The sequence below is a fragment of the Pelmatolapia mariae genome, linkage group LG3_W (genome assembly GCF_036321145.2).
Source record: "Pelmatolapia mariae isolate MD_Pm_ZW linkage group LG3_W, Pm_UMD_F_2, whole genome shotgun sequence".
Lineage (NCBI taxonomy): Eukaryota > Metazoa > Chordata > Actinopteri > Cichliformes > Cichlidae > Pelmatolapia > Pelmatolapia mariae.
In genome coordinates, this window is record NC_086229.1 from 47,675,779 (window position 1) to 47,693,173 (window position 17,395).

Below are 17,395 nucleotides of genomic sequence, written 5' to 3' on the forward strand. Positions count from 1 at the left end.
GGGTTGATCGCCTTTTCTGAGTCTGTTTCTGCTGAATGGTTCTTCCTGTTAAAAGGGCGTTTTTACATCCCACTGTCGCCAAAGTGCTCATAGTGGGTCATATGATTGTTAGGGTTTTCTCTGCTTTCTGTAAAGCGCCTTCAAGAAACTGTGATTTCTTTCTGCCAACTATGATTTGGCATTATATCAATAAAATTTAATTGAATGGAATTAAATTATAGTGGTACCAATAAAGTTGGAAAAGGTAAGCGCCACTGCTGTATTTCACATACAGATATGAAATTTGGTACACATATTAAACATCCCAAGATGCACAAAACATCCTCTTGGAGCTATCCCCTAAAGCCAACAGGAAGTCTGCCATTTTGAAATTATGATGTAATTTTGGCATCGTTGTTGAGATTTCCGGTTGTTGTACTTTTCAAACTGCTCCTAGGGTTCTAATGGGATCATTTTAATTTTGGGTCACCAAGCTTTACCAAGCTTTTGAGTTTTTGTTGAAGGGTGTGTCTATGACACCATTGCGAATTTTGCTCATTCGCCTTAAAATTTTAATTTGCTGTCATTCACACATACTTTATCCAGACTGGACTAAACTTCTTGTGTATGATAAGGGCCCACCCCTGAACACATCTGTGTGGAAATATTTAATGATAGCCAGAACACCACCTAGGTACAGAAGGAAATGTCATGTTTTAAACTTTGAGGTACAGATTCACCGTGGTTGAGAAGAATCAGTTAAAATTACATCAGGAAAATCTTAACGATCTTTACTTTATTTTGAAAACAAATTTCAATGCATCACCATAAAGCATGAAATGACTGTAACTCAAAAACACATTCTTCAGTTTGCACCAAACATCACAGCATTGATAAGAGTTACGCTCCAAACTGTTCAAATGGCTCGATCAGCTTGAACCCAGTACACCCACATTTGCACTCAGGTGTGAGGGCCCTCTCATTGTTGCTTGCAGCTTTAATTATATTTATTCTTTTTCTCAAACTCTTAAACACCACTGAAGCTGCAGCTGAAAGAAAACTTTAATTGTTCTTTAAACATTTATTTAATGAGATAATTAATAATATAATAATAATAATAATAATAATAATAATAATAATTAATGAGATTGATTATAATCATCACCCATCATTTAATTAAAGTCTGTGGTACTTTGTTTATCAACAAAAACATTTTTATAAAATCGTTAAATGTAAGGTAACCAAACACGAACACAGATTCTTTTTGTAACCACAGCTGTCAAACTTTTCTGATGTCTTCTTTGGTTCAGTTAAAATCCAGCAAACTTCCCTCAAGCATACATCATTGTCAAGTGGCACCGTACGACCTGCTGCCTGCACGGGAGTTTCTCTTTTCGCTGCTGCAACTCATGTGGTTAAACAGATGTTTCAAGGAACAGAGTCCTGGATGTAGGAACGCTGACTCTGCCTAATGAATCCTGACAAACTCTGGTGCAAAGATGCACCTATTGGCTGCACTGTGTACTGTTTGTCACACTCAGAAAATATAAGACCACATTGTGTTTAAATGAAGATAAAGACTGAGTGAAAAAGAAGCCTCTCATTAATAATGTTATAGTTTTTAGACTTTTAAGAAAGCACAATGATACAGTAATGTCACAGCCACATAAGAGTGTAGTGTCATGCTGTGACTCAAATACTCCAATGAAAATCACAGTATGAATATATTAGAATTTTGCCCATATATACATGAAACCAAGTTTTGCATTACTTACTTTCTAGCCTTAGGAAAACAGCACCTGTTCACTTCAGACTGAATAAGGGATCCGGTAGGTTCTGCTAAGGTCTTCATTGTCACTTTGCAGCACAACAGCATTCCCCAGTATGACAAAAAGACTTGTGTACAGTCTCCATGTAAAATATTTCCAATGTAATATATTTTAGATTTCATGCTTTGATGTGTAAATTATATTTTACTTTGTGCATTTACCTTATACTTCATGCGCAGTCCTTAGGTCCTATATTTGATGCTGTTGCAGAGATCTGGTGTTTCCTAGTTCTTATCTTTCTCTTTGTCTTGTCTTAAAAATCACACACCATGTAAGTTTTTCCAGCTGCAAATCTATTACAATGACAATAACTTGAATTCTTGAAGTTCTTCTGAAGCCAGAAAGCGACAAGCATATCACGCACGCCTCCCCTCTCTAAATTTATCAGCAATCGCCAGCTGTTGGGCTGACAATGGGCAGTTGTGAAATGTTAACATGGTGGTGTTTTTTCTCGTTGGTGGAGAGCAGTGTGACATCATCCATGAAGGTGAATGTGAGTCTTTTCCTGCAGCTGCTGCCACTTTTTCTTTACCCCACAGTAAAAACTGCACCAACACAAAAAGATGACATACAGTTAGTCAGGACGACTGATTCAATACGCAGAAAGCAGTAAAAAAAAGGCCTTTTGTCACTTACATCTTCCTCTGTGTCTCCCTCAGGGGATGAAGAGCATTTTGCAGACACGTTTTTCCACTTTTGTCACTCTCCTCTCTCTTGTCACCTCCTTCATTTTGCCCTTCTGTCACTCTCCCTCCCCTCCTCATCTCTTTCTCTCGTCTCTCTCGGACTTCGCTCCTATTCCTCTTTGCCTCGCTCTCAGCATCCCAAAGTCCAACTCCAAGTTCATATCGGTCATTATAACCCCACAGAGAGATATTCACCTCCACTAAGAGCTCATCTCTCTCTGTCTTTCTCTGAGTCCAGCTTCAGTCTGATCATTATTAGTCCTGAGAGACAAATTATTGCCCTCGTGTCCCTCTGACACTCTCTTTACCTCTCTATTCTTTTCATCTCTGTCTTGTTCCGTCTCACCTTTTTCATTTTCAGCTGCTGCTCCACCTTTCCTCCTTGACCTCTCTTGCTCTTTTTTCACCTTTATACTTGTACTTTCTCTCCTAAATTTTTTAATCTTCATAGAACTACTATGGAGGTCATGAAGTCATAGATTATGGCTTTGCTTTTTTTTTAAATCATGCTGCATATATATATATAAAACCCCAACAAAAAGATGACACCCTTTGATCAAGCATAGAGTGACATATAGATGCATGGTGAGTACAGAAACAGTGCATCATGGGAAGCCTAGACCTATTGCAGCGTAACTAAGGGAGGATTCACGGTCACCTGATCTAGCCCTAACTGTAAACTTTATCAAAAGGATTAAATGCAGACTGACAAGGCCCTGGGAGATGGGAGTTACTGATTCTGCCATGACCAGGTGCTGATGGTTATCCTAGAGTCACACCAGAGAGAGGTTACAGCAACATACAAACCAAGCAGGAAGTCTTGGTGGTTGAAAGTCGACCTGTGCAGACAAGCACCGTAATATGGTTCTTGTGTCAGATTTATTTCATTGAAGCAGGTGGTCCTGCTGGAATTGACCATCCTCTTGGAAGACCGGATGGGAGAGAGGTGATAAAGGCAAATAGAACCAAGTATAAGGAGCTCACAGGTGACTGTCTAAGCAGGGAATGGAAGCTCGATGCTAAGGTTTTGCCAACTTTGACCTTTCAACACCGACCTTGAGAGTCAACAGGACCCTCAAGCTGCTGGGGATTAGAGGATGGCACAGCAAGAGAGCCATCAGGTGTTATTAGCGTTGCTGAATTAAAGTTACAAAAAGTAAAATTTCACCACTGAATTGTGTTTTCTTACTCCTCCCGATGCAAGTGCATAATCATGTAACGGCTGCTGTTTACCTCAGCTATCAATGCTGGGTGAGAAGTGTCAACCTTTATTTACTCTGGAGGAGGCTGTAACACTTTGAGAAACGAAATGAGGATATATCCCAAACTTTTATGTTGGTAAGTGCAACTGTTTTGCCACTGTTAGCCTCTGTTAGCTGCTGTTAGTGGAACTTTCTTTCAAGAGGATTGAACAATGTTGGACTCAGACACTTAGTGAATAAACTCTCATAAAAAGTGACAATGTCACACTGTTTATCAGAGGGTAAATTAGAGTTTTTAGGACACTTAAGCCAAATATTACCCAATGATGTTAGCTTATAACCAGCTGTTGGTGTTGTTTAACTTACTCATTGTCAGCTTTCCGCAGATCCACACATGGAACAGTCACATGTCTAATATGCTGACAATAAGTAATTGTGACAATATTGAGAATAAATGAGCATGTTTATGCACATTTTCATGTGTCAGAGCTCTGACTTCAGTTCAGGAGATGAGGCTTGAGGTGAGGAGGAGGACGATGACATTTTTCTTCCCCTTCTATTCTTTAGAGAAGGCGACTGTTTCTCTGATGATAAAACATAGGCGTGATCCTTCATAACTTGAGTCTGCAGTTGTGAATTAATATTTACCTCCATAGCACGTTGACGCCTACGAGTTTTCATCTCCTACTACTACGTATGTGGCCGTTCTCTAATCACAAGTAAAACACGACTGAGCAGTGATGCTCATCCCATCTAAGTTTATGAGAATGCATCAGTTACACACTAATCAGTGTATATTTTTGAGTACAATATTTTTTTTTTAAATAAACATAAAAAATGAGTGTGCCTTTAAAGATGTGATGTGCTTTATGCTTGAGTTTTTGTTGCCATCCATGCAGCATTAAGACAATTTAAAACATCCCAAATAAAAGTAAAAATAAACGCACAGAAAAATGCCTTCCTACTTTAAGTGCAGTAAGAGATGGAAGACAGAAAACAGACTTCTTGTTTCTTAAATCTAGTGTCAAATCAGAAATAAATCATCCAAAGTTCCTTTCTTTTTTGTACTAATTTCCCTCTTTTGTTTGTTTTGTCGGTGCGACATCTTGGTCCCGACTGAAATGATTTGTCTCATCAGAATAAAACCAGAACATATCAGACTTCCTGTCAGTCTGAGTGCAAAGTAAATCTGGATTTTCAAATATTATTACAAATTTTAGCGTGCTCTTCTTTCTCCCCTTCAGTATCATCATCTTCACTCACTCTGTGTGTTTCTCTCTCTTTTCAGTCTCCCTTTCATTCAGTCAGGGTTTCTCAGTGTAATGAGATTACACGGGATTATAAAGCTCCGTCTGTCTGTAATCCACACCACTCAATCCCATTTCACTGCTTAAACACACACACACACACACACACACACGCGCGTGTCTCTTTGATGCTGCACAACGATCTCTTTTCTTTTAGAGCTTTTGCTTTCTTAATCCCTGTCCTCTTCTTTTGTCACATAAATGATCACCATGGGTCATTTAGCTTCTGTTCTTTTCTCTTCCCCAGCTTCCTTTCCTCATCCTCTTGTTTCCTTTTCTATCTCCATTTTTGGGTTTTCGATTGTTATCATTCTCCCGACAGCATCCTTCCTCTCTGTTAAACAGAAAGACTAAACCAGTTTGTTTCTTTCATGTCTCCTCTTCTTATTATATTTTAAATGTCTGTGTTTTCATGCTTTCTCCTCTTTCCTGCCTTTCTTCCCTCCTTTGTCCCTTCCCTCTTTACTCCCTTCTTTCCTTTCGTCATCAATGTCCTTCCTTTCATGCTTCCTTCCTTCCTTCTTTCCTTCTGCTTCTGTTTTCTTTGCCTTCCTTCCTTCCTTCCTTTCTCTCATTGTTGTTCCTTCTGTCCTTTTTTGTATTGTTACCTGCTGTTCCCTTCTTTTCATTTCCTTCCTTTGCTCTTTACTTCCAAACTGTGATTTCTTTTTCCTTCCTTCAGCCCTTCCTTTAATGTTGCTACCTATTTTGTTCCCCTCATTCCTTCATTTCTTTTGTCCTTGTTTATACTTTTTTCCACATACTTGCTTTCTTCTTCCTTCCTTCTACACACCTCTTTCTTGTCCTTACTTTTTCTCCCTTCCACTATATATTTACCCTTCCATACTTTTCATTGTCCTTCTTTCCTTATGTTTATTGTTGTTCTTTCTGTCCTGTTTTATTATCTATCTTATTCTTCCTCCCTTCCCATCCTTACCAATCTGTCTTTGTTTTCCGTACTTTTTATCATCACCTATTTTGTTCTCTTTCTTTCTTCCTTTCTTACACTGTCTTGTTTCATTCTTTCCACATCTGTCCTTCCTTCCATTTACTTTGCTGTCACCTCTTATTCCTTCTTCTTTTCTTTTCTTTATACCTTTCTTCTTTTTTATCATCACTTCACCTTTGCTCAGTTTGTTTCCCTTCTTTCCTTATTTTATTTATTTAACTGCTCTCCCTCTCTCTTCCCCCTCTGTTCTTCCTTTCTTGTCCCTTCCTTCCTTCTTTTCTCTTCCTGTCATTCATTGCTTCCTATTTACCTGTTATTCCTCTTCACTTTGTTAATTGTCACGTATGTTGTTTCTTCCATCCTTCCTTGTCTTACTTTTTGTCTTTTTCCTTTTGTTTTTCTCTACTCATGTCCTTCTTCTCCTTCCTTATCACCGTTTTATTATTTCTTCCATCTCCCCTTCCTTCCATTTCTTTTATTGTTACCTGTCCACACCTTCACCTCATCATTTGATTTTGATCTTCCTTCCTTCTTTCCTTCCTTCCTTCCTTCCTATTGTTGTTCTTTTCATTCTTCTTTACGTTTACCTACATTATTCCCTAACTTTCTTCCTTCATTTCCTCCTTTCTTCCTTCCTGCCTTAAATTTCCTTTTCCTTGTTTCCTTCTTTAAATATATATTCCTTTCATTTTCCGTCTTTCCTTGTTGTTATTGTGACCTGCTATTCCTTCTTCCCTCCATCCTTCCATCCTTCCTTCATTCCTTCGATATTGTCACCTATGCACACTTCTTCTTCATTTGTTTTTCCTTCCTTGTTATTTCCATTCTTTTAATCGTTACCTGTGTTGTTCCCTTCTTTCATTCCTTTTCCCTTTTCACCTGTTTTTCCTTCTTTCTCCCTCCTTTCTTCCTAAACCTCAGCTGTTCGCAGGTCATCCTGCACACACGCACAAACACGCAGCATGTAATTTAAAAAAAAAAACTCGAAGAAGAAAAATAAAAAGTTCCCGTTAGAGACTCAAGCAACTCGTGAGAAAGTTTATGAAGCCGCAAAGCGAGAGATCTGACCGATACCCTCCACACATACACACAGAAACACACATCAATGGGGGGCAATAAAGTCCTCCTCTCATTTCTACACCAATCATCTTCACAGTCCTACAAAGGACCGCGTCTGACTGGCCCAATGTTTAGTCAGTCACGCCTACAGGAGGCGGGGCCACGGCGAGGGCTGACCCGGACTCTGCTCCAGTCGCTTTTACGCACAGACCGGACAGTCCGCTTTCCACGCACGGATACCCGGAGCGAGAGCTCCACCTGGATAGAACGAGAGGCGAGTGGAAGCTGAGGCGAGGAAATCAAAAATAGAAACGGAAAAAGTGAGCGGAAGCCCAACAGCAGAGACGCACAAGTGTTGTTTTTCCCTCTCCCAGCTGGACAGAGCGAGAGGACGAAAGAAAGTGCGTGTGAGAGTGTGAAAGCCTCAGTGCGTGCGCGCGTCTTCACCGCTGACCTTCCCTCATGTCGCTCCCCGGCTCCCCTCCGCTCCTCTCGCCGGGCTCGGGCGCCCCAACTCCGGTCGCGCTCTACCGCTCTGCCCCGGACGCGCTCCACACATCCGTCGCCTCCACCGGCACCTCCAGCCCGGCGCACACCAACTCCCACTCCCACTCCCTGTCCCCGTCTCCACGACTCACCAGCAGCATGCTCAGCGCTTTCCTGCCCGGACCGGGAGGCGCACTGGCCGGCTTGGGGAACGGCGGCTCCACCGCCCCTCTGGGTCCCCTGAGCGGGTTGGGCTCGCTGAGCACAGCCGGCCTGACTCCGGGCTCCCCCAGCCTGGCGCAGACTTCGTCCGGCTCGGGTCTGTGCAGCGAGTGCAAGCTGGTGGAGGTGCACGGCGTGAAGGTGGCCAGCTTCAACGTGGACGGCCAGGAGCTGATCTGCCTGCCGCAGGTGTTCGACCTCTTCCTGAAGCACCTGGTGGGCGGGCTGCACACCGTCTACACCAAGCTGAAGAGGCTGGACATCACGCCCGTGGTGTGCACCGTGGAGCAGGTGCGCGTCCTGCGGGGACTCGGCGCCATCCAGCCCGGCGTGAACCGCTGCAAGCTCATCTCCAGGAAGGACTTCGAGACGCTGTACCAGGACTGCACCAGCGCCAGGTCGGTCCGCACTTTACGCACTTTTTCATTTTTCAAGAAAACCAAAAAAACCCCAAAAAGAGTTTGTCTAATTTTCAAACTTCTTCCAGCGTGATTGAATCGCGACATTTAGAGAACTCTGAGTCGGTTTAGTGGCGGTTTCATCCCCTTTTTAGGACTACAGTCTTGGATTGGCTCTGCGTCCGCACGTTTGGGGTGTTTTAAACTTGTGTACAAAGTGGTCCTGCAATATGTTTTTTAATGAAATGCTTAAATTTACTGTGACAAGCATGTTTTTGGTAAAACACGGAGCTGTGGGAATCCTGATCTTTTGATTTGAAGTTTTTCTGCAAAATCCTCCCGAAACTTTCCTGAAATGAATCATCCAGAGTCTTTCTCTTAATTTTATCCCACTCTTATGTTTCTCTTTCTGTTCACAGCTCATTCATATTTCTATTTAGACTCCTGCTTCCTTTGCATTTCTCTCTCTCTCTCTCTCTCTCTGTGTGTGTGTGTGTGTGTGCTTTTAGGATGCATTTTTATGACACTCTGTGCAAACATTTGTTGGAGGCTCGGGACTGTTTTTGATTAATGGCTATCTTCCACACTTCCTGTTCTGTTATCAGCACTGTTCCTTATTTTACTTTGGATGATGCTTTTACTGTATCGACTTTGGAGGGTGTGTGTGTGATGCTAAATGAGCACACAGACAGACACATGTTTCATTAGTTTTGTGTTTTTTACAGGAACAAAAAGCCCATGGCAAACAAATGCAAAGTAAACAACCCGCTGCTTTGTCCTGTTTACACATAATCCATTACTTTATATCTCACCAGCAGATCTGTGTGTGTGCGCGCATGTGTGTGTGTGTGAGTGAAAGGGAAAGAGCTTTTCTGTGTCTTTATGTGGTGTATGAAAGGTAATGTGTGTGTGAGAGGCTTTAACGGGAATCGAGTGGATGTGTGTTGCAGAAATGCAGCATTGATGTGCGTTTGTGTGTAAATAGACTTTTCACTGTGTGTGTGTGAATACTTGCTGTACACCTGCCACCTCACCTGTCTGAGCCCACAGCTTCTATTCAGCTGGCTTCAAGTTCAAACTCGAAAGTGTTTGTTTTTTTTCTCCAGTGGGTTAAATTTTGGATGCGAATCCACAGAATGAAGCAAAAATAGTTCACAGCGCACATTTCAAATGATTTTAAAATAACTAAAGAGAAGTTAGAAGCTGCAACGAACTCTTTGGACTTGCTGTTGCTTCATTGCATTCACATTTAAAAAAAAAATATTTTCACTAATATAGAAAAGATTAAATCAAGTTTTGTTCAGACAATCAAACCAAAGAAGTTAAAATATTTCTCCAGTTTAGCGCTGAATAGAAGAGGCCTCACAGTTTTTAGAAATGTCTTTTATTTGCTCAGTTCTGTTGTTTTTAACTGTGTCGAGCCTCATTTACAGAACATGTTGGAAGACGTTTAAATCAACGTGTTTTTGGTTTTACACGATTTGTGTTTAGTTCTTTTTTAGACACCTCAAACTGAATTGAAGTGAATTAGTTTTGTAAAGAATAAAATGTAACTGCCACAATTTTTAAAAAACTTTTTGCAGCATCTCCTGTGAAATTTCTGACTTTCCGTGCCCTCTTTAAACTCTGATGTTTACTGTTTTCCACAAAGACGACTTTAAGACTTTCTGCCCACTTCTTTTTTTCCTCTTCATATAGATTTAAAGTATTTCGGTTTTAAATTTAAACTTTAAAGATGTCGGGGAAATTTGACATAAAGGTTAAAAAAATTGGTAACTGGTGTGAGAAGGACAGATGCGTTCTGAGTTCAGAAAAGCAGGTTTAAATGAGTTCATCACTCAGACTTGGCCTTTTTACCAAACTGGTCAAAGAAGTTTTTCTTTTATTATTATTATTATTATTATTAGCTGTATTTTGCTCTGATGTTCATCTTGGAAAGAGTCAAGTGATCTGGTACCAAAGTTTAGAAAGATCACCTTCAGTCAGTCTGCGTTCTCAGTTTAAGTAAAGTGAAATTCATTCATTACTTAGAAAAACACTGACAATTTAAAATATTTAAAACCAGCCTTGAGTTCTGGCCAAACTCATGCCGCGATTGTTGAGTTTATTTGATCACCTCTGCCGAGGAGCTCGTGCTAATTGCTCGGTTCGCCCGTCTGTTAGCGGGAATCTTCAAACCATCTAAAACGAGTTTTAGATGGTTGTGGATGGAACAGGTGGTGCTTGGCCTTTCTTAGAAATTAATATTTTCTTTTACCGCTGCGAGGCGTTTCACGTCAAATCTTCACAAATACAAATCAAATTACATCCCGAGATAATCTGACAACTCGGTTCGTGCCAAGAATTACCAGCCTGGGTGGGAGGCGCTCGTCCTCGGACTGCTCTTGCTCTTAATTTTATACTGATGGGCTCGTATGCATTGGGCTGTCTCATGCCGTGTTTTTGTTGCTGACTCTGGTTGCATAATTTATTAAAGTGCACTGTCCCTGTGCAGGAAAAAAAAACACTTGGCAGCCGATTGCTGCGCTCTGTGCCAAAATTTGCACTTCTGCTTATGATCATTACTCTGATGTTAATGTTTTCAATGTCAATCTCTCATAGACATCCATAAATCTGCTTAGAAATCAGACATAATGGTACACCTCACAAAACCTGGAACCTACCTGAGAATCATCTATAGGTTTACGTCACTATCAGCGTGATCCACTGTGAGCTGCCTGTACAAGCAGACGGGAGCTGCTACGTCTAGCTTTAATGAGACCAAACAGGCAGGCACACTGGACCCCATCAGCAGCTTCTCTGATGGCTGCGTTATTCTGGGGGAGGAATTTTGCTGGCCCACCTTTGCTCTGACCTTTATTGTGTGATAAAGCTCTTCTCCTCTGATGGGAGCGATCCGTTCTGGGGTGACACTGCCTCTCTATCCGTGGGGCACCAGAGATGACTGAAAGGTTTAATTATGATGGAATTTAAATCCACTTTTAACAACCTAAACCAAGTGCTTCACAGCGCTCTCCACGCTCATGATTGAAATGCTAAGTGTGGGAATCTTATTTGGGATAATGGTGCTCGATTCCCTCAGGTAGGCTTCCACAGACTCGGATAATCAGTGTTGAGGAGCGGTGGAGGTGTTCTGGTGGCAGAGGATTTGAGGTGGATATTTACCACTAATATAAACTAACGTTTGTGATAATCTCTGGGCTGCATCTCTGTCAGTGAGTTAGTAGTTGGGGTGGCGGTAGCTCAGGAGATCAAGTAGGTTATCTAATAGTCAAAAAGTTGGTGGTTTGATCCCTGGCTGCTCCAGTTTGCATCCAACATAGCCTCAAGCAAGACAGCAAACCCGGAGTTCCTTTCTGCTGCATCCATCAGAGTGTGAATGTTGGACAGAAACCACTTAGGTAGGAACAAAACTGCTTATGTGACTGGGTGTCAAAGGAGAGTAGAAAAGCACTATATAGGAGCTGATCCAGTCAAACGTGGCTTGAGGAGTCTTTTAGTTACGGCTGTTTGGCCCGTTTGTAGCTGAGGCATCATCTCGGTGAAGAAGCGGGCTGTTGGGAGAACTTGCCTTCTGTGGATTTCATCTCCATAGTCTTCTGTCTCTTTGTGTAATCCTGGGCTGACTCCATGATGTTGAGATCAGGGTGTGTGTGTGTGTGTGTGTGTGTGTGTGTGTGTGTGTGTGTGTGTGTGTGTGTGTGTGTGTGTGTGGGTCAGACCATCTGTTGCAGGATGATTTGTAGCTGAAGATGGTTAGTTTTTATGACTCCTGCCGGATGTTTGAGCGTGTCGTCTCGCTGCAGAATGAATTTAGTACCAGTTGCGCCCGCTTTCTGATGAGAATCCAAACCTCTCAAGCGCCTCAGATATTGCTGTGTTTCCAGAAACTCCTTAACAGAGAAAGTAAGAGAGATAGTGGAAGTTCACGCGAGGGCTGCAGCTGGAAGCGCAGGATGTCGTCTGCTCAGTTATTTTTGTTGATGGATGAACGGCTTTTTGTTTGCACTCGTTCAGTATCGGCTAATAATTAACGGCAGATCATGTTGCTGTGGAGTCGCCGGACTGGTGATGAGTGGCCTGTTTGTTTCTTGTTTTTTTGTTAAAGCTGACCACACACACTAGGTTACACTCTATTAAGCATGACATGTTCAGTCCTCTAGCTATTTCACAAAGAACAGGCAGGGTTCGTTTTACGACTTTGCCTAAATTCACAGGTGTAGTTCTGTTTGGGGCTAATTTTCTCTTCTTCCCAAACCTTTCTCCTCTCAATCTCAATCACCCTGCCTCCCCCCTCTTGCCCTCTCCTTCTCTCACACACACTCACTTTACACAGCGGTACATGTCAGGGGTAATAATGGATCATGCGAATGCACATGGAACAACACGGCTGGAGATCCATTGTTGTTGAACGCACAGCGAACACACACACTCCTCTCTCTCCAATCATATTGACATTCTTCTAATGCCTCTCGCTCTCTCTGTCTCTCACCCTCTTTAATGCCCCCTCCTCCCGGCTATTCCCTCCCTCGCTTAACATTATTGTCTGGGAAAAGAAAGAAAAAATTAAACACTCAAAAAAAAAGAAAAGAAAGAAAACTCCCACTGGGCTTCTGCATAGTTTGTCTTCTCTGTAACCCGTGTGTGTGTTTGTGTTTCTCTGTGAGTGTGTGTGTGTGTGTGTGTGTGCGTATAAAAGCAATCACCGCTTCTATCCACTCGTACCTCTGGTGTCGGTTTTGTTAACTTATGCCTTGTTTTGTTTTAATTTAAAGTGCTCTTGATGTTGTTTTTATTAAAGATCTGCCCTTTTATTGAAGTGAAAGAAAAGAAACAGGAAAAGGAGACCCGATGCGCGCGAGTGAGAAAGTGAAACAAAGTTCCCACACTTGCAGCAGCTGAAGTCTGGCAAAATGAAATATGAGTTATTTAAAGGAGGTGACATCAGCTGCTTGTAACCTGCGGACGTTAAATTGAGCTTGCAGCGCAGACGTTCAGATCATTTTATTCTTTGTTTCTGCTGGAGAAAGAGGGAGGGAGGCATTTTTAATGTCTTCAGTGTCTTTGTTAAACTTTCCTTTAAATAACTTGAGAATCGAGCCTGGTGTCACAAACGGCGCGTGAGAAAGAGGTCAGGTCGTTATGAGTGTTATTGCGGGATCAATGTTGAGAGTGGTGCCCACCTGAGTGTCATTTTACACCATTATATGACATGTGAGAAGTTTAAAATGTGTTGACGTGACAAAGGCAAAACATACTACCTTTGGGTGGACCACACAAGTATATTTTGCTGCTCGTTTTATTAACTTTCCATCCAACTGATAAAGTCACAGTCTGAGATTTATTTTGTAGTGCACAATCACTATGCTCTTATTTTGAAAGTTTAGTTGCTTATAACCGCCCAGGCCTGACCTTCCCTATCTTATATTTCCCCACCTGCTGGTTGACCAGGTTGTATCATGAACTCCACCAATGCCACCACCCCAGACCGCAACCAGAGGCAAAATCAGATTTCCCTAAACTGATGTTGTTGTTGTTCCTGGATCATTGTAATTAACGTCGGTCCACATTCAGCACTCCAAGGGACCAATCTCACTGTTGTGATGTCATAGTTTTGCAACGTGGAAACACCCTCACACCAATTGCACAACCCTAACCCTGACCATGATCACGTCTTGACCCTGACATCACAAATCTATGACATCGCAACAATGTGATCGGTCCCTTGCAGTGTTGAACGTGGACCCAAGTTTATTTCGATGATCCAGGAACAACACCAGCACGGGGATATTGGGTGCATTGGATACCACAACCTGCACTGGGTGTACAACTACTAGAAATGTTCTAATGCAGCCCACTTGCCCACTGCGAATGCGATGCAACATTAGCTGTGCTAATCACATTAGGCATGTTCCTTATGACTAATTTGTTAGCTGTTTTTAAACAAGAGAAACCCTTATTGACTAGAAAACCCTCAAAAAACATTTAGAACATTCCTTCAATCGTCCAAGTTAAACATTAATCACGCCCCTTATTAAACAAATCAAATGTGGCTGAAATATGCAGCACGTTGACCCGAGTATACTGTTGCACAAAAACACGCAGTGTCAGATCAGTTCGCAGAGTTTGGCTAACCTTATCAGTGCTAGCACCAGTAGCCTTGGTTTCTTCTTTGCTAGTGTCTACACCCTGGTGCAGAACAATTTTACGCATCGGTTCAACTGCTTTTGTTATATTCTAGTTATATTTTATCCTGACGAAGCCGACAGCCAGGCGCTCATTTTTGTTTTTACATCTAAGTGCAGGAAAGGAGCGCTAGCTAACACAGCTGCCATTGATTTGTTTTCAACCTCCGTTTGTTTAAAACTTACATTCAGAGGGAGCGAGAGAGGGGGCTAGTGATGTCGTAACATCTTTAAACTAGCAGCTTAGACGTTAATAAAATGATAATAACAATAATACAGTATTTCTGGTGCTAATGCGTCGATGTTAGCAGTGTTAAAGCGTCTGGTCAGCATACTTTGAACCAAAGAGTTCACAGGTTAAAGAATGGTTAACGGTCAGGTAACGTACTTAATACTTGGCTCTCGTTACCACAAGTTGCACAATTTGATCTGGTTGCCACATCGCTGCTAGTTTATTTGTGTTTGCGTGCTCCATTTCGATGGAGTCGAACTCTGCACTCTTGCAACAGATTATTTTAACTGAAACCATAATTTTTCCGCCCCTAAACCTAACCAAGTAGTTTCAGTGACTAAGCCTAACCAAACAGCATCTGAAAGTCGCTCCCAGATGAGACTCATCTGAGCAAAAGTCTGTGTTTTTATGGCACCCCACGAAACTCCCCTGTATGCAGTTTCAGGAATGCTCACAGGGATCCTTTAAGACTGTTGATGTGGTCATGTTGTTGGAGGACTGGTTGTTTTTGTTGTATCCTTGAGAGTGTTTGTGTTGCCCTCTAACTGAACTAAAAAGGTGGAGGACTGGTGTCTTTCCTGCCTCCTGAATGTAAACATTATTTTGCTTAAAAACGAAGCAGACGATCTCTATCAAACCGCAGAGCTGTTTTGGTCTGAGTGTTTTCTGCCTCCTTGTCACCTCCTTGCTTTTGTGTGTGTGTGTGTGTGTGTGTGTGTGTGTGTGTGTGTGTGAGCGAGAGAGAGAGAATCGATAGTGAGTGACAGGTGGGAGGGTTGCTGATGTCGGAGTGTTATTCTGGTCTCTCCTTATCACGACAGGCTGTTAGAGCCCACACACACACACACACACACACACACACACACACACACACACACACACACACACACACACACACACACACACACACACACACACATACATACCGATGATGGAGGTCGCATTGTCTGAAACGCAGGGGGAGAAAAGTCGTTTTGGTTTGTTGAAGCGTTGCAGCTTCACACACTCTCGCAGAATAACATCCGCACACACTCAGCATGAACTCCTTTCATCAATTTGCTGTTTTTCATTCTTTTACATGGGGCATTAAGTTCTTTTAATGGAGCACAGTGGTTTGTAAGACACACAGTCGAATGTGGTCAGTCGCTTTGCCTTCTGCCTGAGGTGTGTGTGTCTGTGTGTGTGTGACGGAGTAGAAAGCACAAACAGAGCTATCAGTTGTCACACTGTGTCAGGTTACATCTGTGTGTGTTTGTGTGTCTTGTTCTTGTCATGTGTGTCCTTCTGATGCTTGTGTGCGTGTGTGTTGTTTCTGTTGGTGTGATGTTTCCCACGCACGCGTGCGCGCATGTGTGTCTGGTTTCAGCTCCGCTTTGTGCTGTTGGTTAATTGATAAAGGTTAAAGCGTTGGCCGGCGGGGAGCTGAGGTCACCTCGCTGCAGTGTGACAGTGCGCGTTAGCAGCCAGGCGGTGACCAATCGGACGTCATCTTAACACACTGCATTAATCAGATTGATCCGTGACGAAGAGGTGCTTTTTCCCCCCCCCCTTTTTTTCTCGCAGACAGGCACAAAAATTTCGAGTTTGTTTAGAGGTCTCTTATAATCGCCACCCAGTATGAGAGCTGCTTCTGAGTTTTATTGTTGTTCATTTATTTGATTTTCTGAAAGCATCTGCTCACATTAATGCACACTGTAAGCCCGACAGGTCAGTTAGAGTGCTGCTTTTCACCTGTCTAACTGTAACTGGAGACGCCACAATACCAAACATGTGGCCGTTGATACTAGTCCAGCTGAAAGAACGTGATCCTTAGGTCCAAACAATCTGTAACGTGTCCCTGATAATTTGACTCGCACACAGAACAGCAACAATTACGTCTGGTGTTTTTCTTTCCAACAAAATAGTTTCCATTTTTAAAGATGTAAAAGGAGACGGGCTACAGTATGATCTGCAAAACCTTAACTCATGAAACTAGTGTTAAACTCCAATGTGGCAGCACAGAGCTTTTCCTCCATCAGGGTTTCCAGTGTGATGAGTCCCACTGGGCAAGGAGCGACACTAAGACAGCAACTACCAACTAACCACTAACTAACCTAAAGAGTTACACATATGAGTATCTGAGAAATTTTAGTTCTTGTTAACACATAATTGAGAATATCAGATTTTAACTAATCGCAATCTTGATTAGAGCCCGACCGATATCTTAAAACTGATACTGATACCAATATTTGGTGGTTTTAAAATTTCCCAAACGATGTGTGTTATGTGTGGCTAATTATGAGTAAGCTAACATGCCAGTGCAGTTTAAAAATATTCTTGTTTTATTGTCACAGCAAGCGCTCGTTTAAGCTCTGGATCAGCTGGTTGTTGTTTTTGCAGCGTTCCAAAGAGTTCCCTCTGGTGGCCAAACTGTGCGACATCAGTATTCACAACATGGTTGTTTCTCCCATCTCTTCTTTACTTTCTTGATTTTCATTTATTGTTTCATTCATTTACAATATACTGGTGCTGGGTTATTAGAAATAAGTAAAGTATCAATATTTGATTTATTTTGTTCATCCGGCCGATTGACCAATAAGTTTATACCGTAGCAAGGTGTCTGTTGGTTCCTCTATCTGTCCACTATTCAAAACAATCACTACTCCTGCTATCTTCCTTATTTAGTCAGATTTGGTCACACTGATCGTGTAATTGATCTTCACCCAAACTGCGGACAAGTCACACTTGTCCTTTTATGGCAATAACCTGTCAATAATGATGGATTGTTAACTGGTTGGGCCATTGACATTCGTGTTTTGTTTGTATGTTGCTTTGACTTCATGTCTAAAAACAACTTCGTAAATAAATGTAATTAAATGCCA

The 17,395-nt window shown here is 42.0% G+C and overlaps 1 protein-coding gene across 1 annotated transcript in view; it reads left to right on the forward strand.

Annotated features, from left to right (window-relative positions):
• The first annotated feature begins 7,227 nt into the window (after positions 1–7,227).
• LOC134624531 (dachshund homolog 2-like) overlaps positions 7,228–17,395 on the forward strand; it is a 114,514-nt gene continuing 104,346 nt past the window's right edge. Inside the window, exon 1 of the mRNA XM_063469530.1 lies at positions 7,228–8,117. Coding sequence (XP_063325600.1) covers positions 7,474–8,117 — 644 coding nt within the window. The 5' untranslated portion in view covers positions 7,228–7,473. The remainder of the gene's footprint in view (positions 8,118–17,395) is intronic.